General features: G+C 33.3%; 1 protein-coding gene across 2 annotated transcripts in view; it reads right to left on the bottom strand.

The window, feature by feature from the left end:
• Positions 1–8: 8 nt before the first annotated feature.
• LOC138332168 (sodium-dependent serotonin transporter-like) overlaps positions 9–13,081 on the bottom strand; it is a 64,569-nt gene continuing 51,496 nt past the window's right edge. For both annotated transcript variants that reach the window (XM_069280162.1, XM_069280161.1), the window contains exons 9-14: positions 11,144–11,256; positions 10,524–10,652; positions 9,964–10,063; positions 6,291–6,391; positions 5,869–6,036; positions 9–5,316 (exon numbers count right to left, since the gene is read on the bottom strand). In XM_069280162.1, the coding sequence (XP_069136263.1) occupies positions 5,116–5,316; positions 5,869–6,036; positions 6,291–6,391; positions 9,964–10,063; positions 10,524–10,652; positions 11,144–11,256 (812 nt within the window). In that variant the 3' untranslated portion in view covers positions 9–5,115. The remainder of the gene's footprint in view (positions 5,317–5,868; positions 6,037–6,290; positions 6,392–9,963; positions 10,064–10,523; positions 10,653–11,143; positions 11,257–13,081) is intronic.

Here is a 13,081-nt window from a genome sequence, read left to right as displayed (position 1 = left end):
CTCAGGTATAATAGGTTTTAAATGATTTTATTTATTTCTTTATATTTATTTCAGTCTACAATATTTACATTTACAATCACCTGTCACTGACAGGTAATACACATATATACAATAGGAAAAATAACCAACCGTGACATCGTATACAATACATATCAGATAAAAACCTGTCATGCCTTAGTTGTATGTATGAGATATCTATATTTTGTTCATGAAACAATACTAGATGTACCACTGACTCATTACATTCATATTGTCTTGGATTTCCAATTTACAAAACTTCATAAACACACCTACACACTCATCAATGTGTGTAGATAACCTGTTACGTTATTGGCTAATAGAATTGTTCATCCTTTTTGGGGTGTGACAGGAGAATCTCAACCCGAGGGGTAAGATTTTTAAGTTGTCAAACATTAGGTTTTACCGAGTAATTAACAGCTTAAGAGTCTTTGCCCGAGGGTTTATATCTCCTGTCGCAACGCAAAGGGTGTGAATTATTGTTTTTCTCGTACCGTATATATGTGTGTAAGATCTCGTAAAGTTTGTCTCACACCGGTAAAATTGCGGATATCCCTGTCCGGGGTAAGAGAAAGTTTTGTCTTTTATATCTTTTAGAGATAAACAATATCTCATCTTTTTACATTGTCTTTAAAAAACGTTATTCGGCGCATACTTATAAATTAGTTAAGAAAGTTCGTTTAGGAAATTACAACATTTTTAATGTACATGTAACACCAACAAGTACTAAAACGATCATGAGTTCAATTAACATTATTATGAGGCTAACTGTTACCTGTACATATCAAAAAGTCACCTTTGATTTTGTATATTTTGTAACAACTACACATAAATCGTTTAAATATTTTTATCTTGCGCTTCTTCAGAATGAGTAGTGACCAATTTCCTCTTTTTTGGCCACCTCTTTATGCATTTTGAACCATTCTCGTGAGCAGGTATTTAATCTTTTCAAGTCATTATTGAAAGCCATGCTCTTTTTCTGAACGAAAACCATGTCATTTTCTCCTCTCACAAGATCAAAAACGAAACAAATGTTTTCTGTCCCAGAGGAAATACATACACACTTATATTTCAATGACAATGAAATCAATCAAATATTCAACAATATAACCATGTTTTATTGAATATACATGTGAAGTCAATTAACTAGAAAATCTGACGATCTCATATAAAATATTTCAAATAATTGTTATTTAACTATTATACAAAAGGTTTAATTAAATAACTTTTTCTTACAGTATGTGACATTTTCCAGTAAAACCGTCAGTGTCAACATATTGTCATTCCATAGATACCCTGTTACAATAATAGCGTCTTACTGAGTAGAACAGGATTGAAGTGTAATTAACACTTTTATAACATGAATCAGAAGTGTTTTACCATATCTTTTTCATTATGAGGATCAATAATACTGATACAGGTAATTTAATGCTGGAATATGAAACACAATTGCTTACCAGCACATCACATGTTCATTTTTGTCACTTTGGACGATGATAAAACTAATTTTAACTGAATAAATGTAAACTAAACAAAAAGCAGCAAATATTAAAATATTTTCGCCAATATAATTTGATTTCTGAAGGAAGAGTACGTTATGATAGTCTATCCTCAACCTAACGTTTAAAAGACTCTAGATATACATCTATAGGTGATACATAAATAATCATCAAAGTTCAGTGTTTATAAATTGACTCTCTCGAAGTGCATTGTAATATAGAGGTAGAATAATAGAAAAACAAACTTTTTTTCAAAGACAAAGTGATTTTCTAATGACACAATGCCTATCTTTTGATATATTATAAAGCTTAGAGTGACGTCTATGTGGCAGCAACAGTAATGGACCACTCTGGACCAATACCGTGCTGGACGAAGGGAGATAAGGCTGAAATATATTTCAAAACTTTTGTTCATTGAAACCTTTTCAGAGAATGGTAAATATATGTATATCGAAACCTAAATAAACCATATTAGTTCCTGTACTTTTTTTCATTTCAGACAATTTTTTTGAAAACTGCAGTCTGATTCCGAAGTCATGTTCAAATTGTTTTGAATATGAATTTTGATCTGAATATTAAAAGTGATAGTCTTTATCAATTAAAATAAGAATTACAACATCATAACACTGCTTAATGATACAAAATAGAATTTACTATTATATTTGTTAAAACATATACTAGCATATAAAGCTAATAAAGAAGCAAACCAAACATAGATTCCTTGTCGCTATATAACACATTTCCTTAATACACAAAATCATACGTTTAAGCGTATTTTGAGGTTAATGCGACTTTCTAAGTTACTACAAATTGACAATAAACTAAAACAAAAAATAGATATTGAAACTCCGTTCCAAAACGAGGTTGATAAGTGTTTTTGATGTAGTTTTGTTCACATTTGTAACCATTCATCATTGAAAAATAATCATCATAAATATACCTATTCTATAATAGCTCTGCAAATATTTAGATCGATACGTTTAAAATCACATAATGATAGTAAATAATTTTGTATTTAACAGAAATTGAGATACATGTATATCATTTGGTCGATTAAATTATATCGATTTTGTAATACCAATATGTAATTATACTAAAATCAGTAAGATTAATACTCGTTGAATGTTAATTAATTAAATTACTTTCATCGTAGTTTTCAATGTAAGGTTAAAATATTACATATGTTGCATCTGTAATATAATCAATTACATATCAAATTATGAATACCTTTTTCTATTTCTATTTTCTATGAATTCTATTTTCCTGTTATTAAAATAAAGTGTAAGTAAAGGAAAGTGTTTTTAGGCGGTGGATAGTTCCACTTGTTTATGTTTGAGGTATAAGGATGGAATTTTACAAACAATTATTAACATAAAAATAATATCGAGTTAAACATCACACTAGATGTTCATTTCATGTTAAGAGTATAGAATGCAACATAAAAGAGCAAATACATAACTGTTATAATACGCACTATAGTTAAGATACAAAGGCACCAAAATAAAACATGTTTAATGATAAAAAAAATTAACGACAACCAACAAGATCATAATGTCGCCATAAACAGCAATATTCGTTACAATAGAATAAGACAGAAATATGATACCAATAATACTGGACATAAGACGTAATGGTCACAGGCTATAACAAACATGCTATTAAACAAAGGTAATTACGTTTTTTCCGGTTTTTTTTTCTTCTAATCATCCTTTTTCTGATTAGAATATTATGCTAGTTCCAACCTTTGGCCAATGAAGTCTTCTGTCGAGTATTCTTGCATCATTCGACTCCTTATGATATCAGTTCAAAAATATAACATTAGGATACTACCAAGAACAACTTGGATGTGTTAAAGCGAATGATTGTTTGCTATACCCATGTTTAATGAATTAGTCCTTCAAAAGTAAGAGCTTATTGAGATACCTGTCATACACTGAACAGAGCAAAGTAGGAGTTCTACAGTAATTGTTCTATTGGTGACTATATACTATATCTGATAACAACTGTACAATAAACATATGTAATCAAAAACAATAAAATTTAACAAAATATAACAAACTGTTAAAGTTGAGTCGTCTACTTCAATAAAAATGATATACAACATTTAATAACTTTTAATCCGAGTACGCGCCATAGTTTTACTAACGTTGAAATATTGTGAGTGTTGATTTAGTATTTAAATCGTTCGTACGCCACTTCACAAATCATTATACCGTAGATGTGATCGACAAAAATTATATAAAAACCGACATTTTTTTTATTTTAAAATTTAACGTTTGTAACATGTAGGATTTATAATGCTTAGTTACATCGGGCAAAATAGTCTTTTGGCAAGGAAATTACAGGTGGATTAGTCAGCTCAGGTAGCTTAAGTAGCTTTAGTAATTCTATCAATTCCAAAGAAAGTACGACACAAGTAAGTCTTCACATTAAGCATGGTTCAGTCCAGTAGTGATATATATTACTGTAAACCAAACATTACATGGTGACACAATTTATGGACAGTGATGGCCTTTGTTTTCTATACTTAGTGTTATAGAGCGGTCTCCGATAGTCTCCATTCACAAATTTTAAGCATAAGTATGTCTCAAAATGAATTGAAGATGCAATATATCTCTTAATAAATACATGTAACAAATGCCAGACCCCACTTTATCATTCCCTTATATATTGGTAAATCAATTTGATCGGTACCAATTATCCTGTAACATATACAAACAACCGGAAGTCACAAATCACACAGTAATCGCACCGGTAACTGACATGCGCTATAACAGGAAACTCAGAGTTCACCATAAGTCATAAATATATATACTGTACAAACTCACTTATTTAGTCCAAGGGCGGATTGTCGGTAATTTGTTCAATAATTTATTCGCTAAAATAAATGTCCGTGTTGTCAAGAACCGTTATAAAATATATAATAACATCAGATTCTACAAACATATAAAGATCACTAAACACAGCAGCCAGACAACCTTGTGTATGTTATTTCCTTTTCACATCTATCAGAATACATGATGGATTTAATCAGCGAGGTAAACAGTACAGAACGCAGTATAGTATTTACTGATGTACAAAACCCGTGTTTTACAAATATTTCATGGATATATGGGACTGTAAATTAGACTTAAACAAACTATAAAACGTAGCAGGTAAATCCAGACTATACTGAATAGTTGCAATCAGGATGGATTTTGACTAAAGGAATCCTCAAAGAAATGTCGTTTTTGGGTACGTAGAGTTGCGCTGTGATACAGGCCGCAGGTATATGCTGGCTAGGCGATTTGGTGCCGTAGATCATAACTTCTTGTAAAATTGTACTTCGTTAATGATCATGATTATATATTATGTACAACTGTATATAGCACAAATTGTTATTGAATGCCTTTCGAATTATATATAGCACAAACTGTTGTTGAATAACCGTCGAATATATACAAAATGATAATACACAGAATATGCACGAACTGCGGAACTGTAGAGAGTATCTCCACAGTGTCTCCCCAATGATGCTGTACAAACATTTCCACTAGATTCTATGAAGTGGCCTCTGTAATGTCTTGTGTCCATAATGATGATGTATAAACGGTATATTCTATGACGTAATCTCTGTATTGTCTTGGGCCCCTTTCATCTGAACGTTTGTTATATATGGTAAAGAGTTAGCGTGCATTGTCTCTATTTGCGTATTAGAGTTTTGTATTGGGTAGACTTCGTATGTGTCGTGTCCGGCGTATCCATTTACACCATGGACATGACCAGGGACCGAGGCTGGCTTCAGTAATCTCACAAGTTTCTGAAACATTTGAAATCACATAGCAATGTAAACCAAGACCGTCAAGTGGCAAACATTATAAACTAAATAACTATTGTCAGATGGCAATGACATTTCGTGTGGATTATTTAGGTGAAATTCGACTACGATTTGATACAAAGTGTTAGTTTTTTTGATAAAAATGGCGTTATCAAATTTCAAATATTTCGTTTCATTATTTACTTATTTGAAAGTGTATTCATATAAACAATAAAGCGTTACATACATTACACAAGACGGATTAGGCTGATATGATATCGTGAAACTACTCATTCACAAAAATATGTTTGTTTAGTGCAAGTACAATATTATTTCAATAAATTGTAATCTGCATATGTGCACGTTAAATTAACTTTTTAGATGAATTAAATCTAAGATGTATTGAAGATAGTGTGTAGGAGAAACTGAGTAGATCACTAACGTAGCACTGCATTCATCATTGACGTAGCATGGATTTCTCTTTGCACTTATTTATATGAAATTTAATTAGTTACATAAGAAAGCACATAAAACGATCTCTATTTATACACATACCTGCTTTAATGTCCCTCTGGTTGTGAAGATGTTAAAAACAATATACAAAGGTATGCAAATGAGAGATGAACACGTGATGCACCATCCAATAGCGACTGACCAATCAGGATACGTGTAGCCGTCTAGCTGTATCCCTGAATACGCCCATATTGACAACACAAACAACAACTGTAAAGGGAAGATATCAGTCACTTAAAACGGAATTAAACAAATATGACATCATAGAAATGAAATAGCATGATATAGTATTTGATTTCAGAAATTGTAAATGTTTGATATATTTCACACTTATAATACAATGAATTTTATATAAACCTTCATGTCTTGTACGAAATCATTTGCTTAAAGGGACACAACTCGTGTGACACAGCAACGCATTCGAAAAATCCCAGAGCTCATTCAGAATCGTAACGTACACTTACCAACAAACTGATAGGACATATTGCTACCCAGCACACCTTCCAGAAAATTCCGGGCTCAAATCCAACCATGCTTTTAATGTCATTTGAAAACCTTTGGACGCCTAGAAAAAAAACACAACATAATTTTGTTTATTTTTTTTTAAATTAAAAGTAACGGAACATCAATTTAAACGGTAATACAGAAATCAAAGTTTAAAGTATTTTTCTATGGTTGATGGAAAAACATACGTATGAATTTTGTTGGCTTACTGTAATACCACCAAAATGTAAATTTAAGTACATTTATAAAGAGTTGTAACGTGTAAAGATTTGTAATCTGTGCTTGGGATGGCCGTGGAGTTTATATGCCTCTTATAATGCGTTGGACTAACTTGAAACAATTTAATAATCAGTTTTAAACATCGATCAGTACTTTTAAGATTCCCTCTTTAAAGATATAGCACTTCTATAAATGTGTGGCGTCGATATGTTCTTCTAGTTTGAAATAAGGTGAATGTATAGCTATGAACCGACGTTTCCTGTACAGTCTTAAAGGTTTATTTATTTGATTTGATTTGATTGATTCAACGTCCTATTAACAGACAGTGTAAGATATAAGTGGTGGATAAAATAAGTTATATTCGTCAATATTTTATGTCTATAGCAGGTGCGAGCTTTCTTTTTGATGAGGTTGAACATACTCTAAAATCACCACGTCATGCCTAAAACACCTTTGTATTGTACTCTTAAGATATCTCGTTAGATCATAAATTGTCCTGCGACAGGTAGCACCATCGAATAAGATATTTCCTATCTACTGTTTCCTATATAACACGACCGACATTTAGTCACCAGGATCTGTCCTAAATCTCTGACACACCACGCCTTATCCTAAATCTCTGTTACTCCACGACCTGTCCTTAATCTCTTACCCACCACGACTAATCCAAAATCTCTAACCCATCACGCCTTATCCTAATTCTCTAACACTCTACGACTTGTCCTAAATCTCTAACAATCTACGCCTTATCCTAAATCTCTGACACACCACGCCTTATCCTAAATCTCTGAAACACCACGCCTTATCCTAAATCTCTGTCACTCTACGCCTTATCCTAAATCTCTGACACACCACGCCTTATCCTAAATATCTGACACTCTACGACTTATCCTATATCTCCAACACACCACGCCTTTTCCTAAATCGCTGACACCCTACGCCTTATCCTAAATTTCTAATACATCACAACATGTCCTACATCTCTGACACCATACGACCTGTCCGAAATGTCTTGACACATCACGACCTGACCTAAATCTCTGCCACAACACAACACGATCCGTTCATAATCTCTAATACATCAACTAAAACAACAACAATCTGCCTACAGCCTTTTAACAAAAATTACGTGTCCTTAAATTTAATGGTCAAACCCCTTAATCGCGCCCTACACTTACGAGATATCAGCACAATTAGCAGGGAATAAACCCTAGAATAATAACTAGACACGCACCTTTACCGCCATAAGTCTTATTTTCCCAATCCTGAATCCCTGTAATACAGTGAAAACACAACAACCCTCTCACTACCTATTCGGCACAGTTAGACCAGCCGATATAACCCATTCATATCGTTTATCACGTCGCTATCTATTACACTTCTTTCACAGCTGCATTTTGATTAACTGTACTCGTGTAGGTCCATGGTAGTGCCTTGTCCTTGTTCTTTAGCTAATATGTTACTGCTCATTGAAATGTCTGCTGATAAAAGATTATTAGAAATCACTAGTATGTGGATAGCGTTGTCTGTCGCATAAACAAAGGCCCATATAGCAGTTATTGTCCCAGGGATGTATTCATTTATATCCCGCTGGTGTCGAATCTGCATCTGCCCGGAGTTTTAATCTGTATCCAACACACGTTTGGCTCTCCGATCGATGGAAATTGCCTTTTTGGAGTGTTCATGCTCAGAATTTCAGAATGAATCGTTTAATTCTCAGATAAAACAGCAATTTTGTGGCTTTGATAAAGACGAATGTGTCTGCTATTTCTGTACAAACGCCATACGGGAGTTGCAAGTCCGTGAGGCAGTGATAATGTGTCTCTTTGAAATCACAAACAGCAGAACGATTGTCACATATAGCTGTTGACCACATCCCTGACATTTATATAAAATGTACCTATCAATTGCATTTGTCAAAGTTAAAAATAGTAGCTCATCCAAGAATAAGTTTTTAATTGGGATATTTTTTCTTTAGTTAGGCTTAAACTGATTCTAAATTCTGCTTCATTGATGTTCGGCTCAGCAGGTACCCTGTATGTTTGATTCTTAAACATTTACTATGCGCATTTCTTATTTCAGTAAATAGAAAAAACGTAGAATTACTATGAAGTCTGAAGAAACATTTAGTACATAAGATTGAAATAGTATGTTACCAAAAGCAGAAGCAGACAAAGAAGTTTACGGTAACGAAAGATGTTAGCAGTGAATAGCTGACTCTGAAGGTCAAGCAGTAAACCCATTAATGTAGTGTATATATGTAGTTTGTCCTTTTGTGTTTGTATCCGGAATTTAAAGGGTAACAATTAACGAATTAAGATATGGAGGGACGGAAACCCCTGACAAATTCGATACATATAATCAGGAACAACGTTTTGTGGTTCCACAACATACCGCGTTAGGTAGATTACGATCACGTCCAATAGCAGCCTAAAATACATTTTGCATAGCCTGAGAATTTTCTGCACTTTTAAGATTTCTCTTGAATTATCACAGATACCACTATCGGTGTCTTGTACGGATTCTAGTCGCGCGGATACGTAAGTAAAAGATTGTGTTACAAGTTGTAAAATGAATTATGAAGTGTTCATATCAAACGTGATGTAAAACAGCATTGAGAAGGAATAGTTATGGCTTTTTTATATACTTATAAAACATTAAACTTTCAAGATGCCATTCAAAATGGAAATATAAATGTCTAGAAATCAAATCCTAACATGAAAAAGATAAATTTAACTTGTACTACATGCTGGTTGTTTCTGTGGTCATGTACTTTTTCAAACTGTTTCCATTTTTTATGTTATTTTTATTTTGTATAATTTTACTTTATTGCAATTTTTCAAACACAAAGACATTTGGAAGATAGATAGCAAAAGCTGATTGTATTGTTTTGCTCGGGATGCAATTAATTATATTAAATGCTTGTATTCTGAAGTAAAATGAAACTTTCAATGATGATAATATTGTAAAGAAAGTAACATTTGATACTGAAGAAAAACACTGTTCCTGTATTTATTAATAATTCAATCTTGCTTGTTACGAGCATTTTAATTGGCTTAAAACTTTACTTTATAAGCTCATAAAGAAAAAAATGGCGTCGCCGTTTGTAACATTGCTTCTGATTGGCTGATATGACGGCGTAATGACTTCATAGACAAAAGAGTCTCAAAATGAATTTTGAGTATTGAAGAGATTATCTTTAGTAAATTGAATTATAAGGATTAATTTGAATCTCCATAACATAAAAAAATTATTCAAGTTAATCCTTAAATAAAGTTAATATCCGTTTGCTGTGTAGCACCTGTAATATTTTGCTTCTTCCTATCAATAATATTTTGAGGATAATTTAAAGCTATTGTTATGCATCATAAATATAATTTCCTCACAATGTGAAACATGACTTTTAAAACATACCGTAAAACCAGCTCACGGCAATAGCTTCACAAAAACAGATGAATATGAGTGATATAGGGGCTGCATGCCGGTCCAGTAGGTTGATGACAAACTGGCCTCCCTACAAAACAAAAAGATTAAACAAAAGGACGCAATGAGGAATACACGTTAAACGGTGGAGATCAACCTATAAAATGATCCTTCTATTAATGTGTTCAGAGTTTATTTTCATATCGTGCAGACCCACTCACTGTTAATCAACATTATAGAAATATCGATTCAATATGTCGTAGTTAATAGTACTTGCTAACAAAATGAAATATATTGATCCAAAGTATTGCACGATTACACAATATCACATATGGAATTTATTCTAAAATTTAAGATTTTCATGTAGATATAAATGTTTAAGATTTAATTAGACTGCGATTAATTAATGAGGGAAATCAACACTTGATATTGTCTTTTGTATTTTAATGTATAAGAAATAAAATTGTGATTAAATGTATGTTTAATGTAACTGCCATTGAAAAGGCATTGCTAAAATTGACATTACACAGTACACTGTTTTGGATACTTACATACGTGGTGGTGGATATGGCACCAAGGAAACAGTATATGACTAATGATAGGACAAACAGCTCCCGCTTGTTTCTGAGGACACCAAAGTTATCACAGACAGCTGTGATCACGGCTTCTAACCCTCCAAACTGAAACCAGGTCAAAAGGTAAAGGAGGTAAGATTTTCTGTTTGTTTGATTAATAAAAATCCTATTAACAGCTATGGTCATGTAAGGACGGCCTCCCATGTATGCGATGTGTTGCGTGTATGTTGTGCGAGGTGCGTGTCTTGGGAGACTGCAGTAAGTTCGTGTTGTGTTTTCTTGTATAGTGGAACTGTTGCCCTTTTTATAGTGCTATATCACTGAAGCATGCCGCCGAAGACACCAAGCAAACACCCCACCCGGTCACATTACAGTGACAACGGGCGGACCAGTAGTACCACTCCCTGTTTACTGAGCGCTAAGCAGGAGCAGTAGACTCGGTAATGAAAGTGAAGACAGGTGGCAGTGCGATATTGCCGATTAAAGTGATGTTCTGTCATTAAACGACACTTTTTTACCATTTTCATTGAAATTTAAGGTTGAGATAATCATCAACACGAGAACTTTTCACGAATTCACTACATGCGTTAACATACCGTACTGTCCAATCCAAGAGTTATCAACATCAAAAAGAAAATGATGGACCAAAATATGGACCCGTCTAATGATGCAATAGCTTCTGGGTAAACTACGAACACAAGGCCAGGACCTGCAGGACAGATACAGAAATTAGCATTATATCAAGGATCACGTACAGAGTAAAGGAATTAGGCGTCTCATGTGTTTGTTTTAATTCCCTGCATAGACCGGTGTGTTTTTGATGGAGGAAAATTGTTATAATTTTATCATAATACATACATATACGATACCGTATGAACTGTTTACCACTTCAATTTAGCGTATATACATTTTACCTTATATATTTACATCATATTTACGAAATCATGAATTTCCGTAAGGGTTTTTACCAACAATCAGGCATTCAGATATACAAGTATGTTAATACAATGATCGATCAAGGATTCTAACCGACAATCAGGCATTAAGATATACAAGTATGTTTATGTAATTATCTAAGACAAATTCCATTTCGCGTTTTAACTCTCGCGACGGTACGTAATCGGGGTATGAAAGATTGCGTGTAAACTGTGTGATTTCGCGTAAGACATTGGAAACAATTCACAAAGCCTTATCCTGATTTTTTTGCAAATATAAAAGAAACTGCGGAATAAAATGATGTACAAAAACATACAAAGTTGAACAAATATGTGTTCAGGAAATTACATAACTGGAATATTATTTGAATATCAAATTTATAACATATTAAATATACACTATTAAAAAACCAGAGCAAAAGTCTTTTCACAAAATGTCATTAAATTGTCATTAAAAAACACATGGTGCAATTCACAATCAGTTAAGAAATTAATGTACCTGTGGTCGTTTCGAAATACAGGTTGAATTTTTTAGGATTTCTATTAATACGCAGGCGGTCTTATGTCGATATTACCAGCTGTTCACGATACATACTATAAATATCAGGTAAAATCAATATTATCATTCTCTTGATTTTCCTCCAAAATAAAGAGTACAGTCATAGTATAATACAGAAGTACTCTGATGCTTCAGAATGGATAGAATCACAATGACACATAGGTTCGGTGTTTTACGCGTTACGGACCTACGATTTATTACTGGTGATAATTTATCATGATGTTATCTTTTGGAAGTTCGGTCTTTCAATGGTGAAATTGTAAAACGTATTCAAATACTGTATGTTTTGGACATAATGTAAATAGCTATACATCCAAGCCACACTATTAAAAATACATTATTGTCTCCATGGTGTGTAGAATTGATGGGGGCCGCGGTGGCCGAGTGGTTAAGATGTCCCGACATATTACCACAAGCCCTCCACCTCTGGGATGCGGGTCGAATCCTATGTGGGGCAGTTGCCAGGTACTGACCGCTGGCCGGTGGTTTTTCTCCGGGTACTCCGGCTTTCCTCCACCAACAAACCTGGCACGTCCTTACATGACCCTGGCTGTTAATAGGACGTAAAACTAAAACAAACCAAACCAAACATTATTGTCTCCATGGTGTGTAGAATTGATGGCGATCGAAAATCAAGAGCAGATAACTCTAATAGCTTATACATGTATCTGAAATCGCGCACTCTTTACATCAGTGTCGTAACGCCGAGGATATGTTGCTTGTGATTATCGTTGCTGACGATACGGATAACATAATCACGATATATAAATTCTTTGTCATTTACAATGTTTTCTTTCTCTTCGTATGACTAGTTATTAATATATTAACTATTCTTAATACATGATACACACATTATTGATCAACTGTTGTTTAATTTTCTGAGGAAAATGTGGATATATATCAGTGTCAAATATGTTTCCTGTAAGATATTTCCAGTTCTTACAAATATGAAATAAAGTCTCGAACACGACATGCGGAATTTATAAATTAATTAAAGGTATTTGCGCGTAATAGAAATCGAAAAGAAAAAAAAATCGATA

This window comes from Argopecten irradians, chromosome 9 (genome assembly GCF_041381155.1).
Source record: "Argopecten irradians isolate NY chromosome 9, Ai_NY, whole genome shotgun sequence".
NCBI classification, from domain to species: Eukaryota; Metazoa; Mollusca; class Bivalvia; order Pectinida; family Pectinidae; genus Argopecten; species Argopecten irradians.
This window is presented reverse-complemented; position numbering and strand designations above follow the sequence as displayed.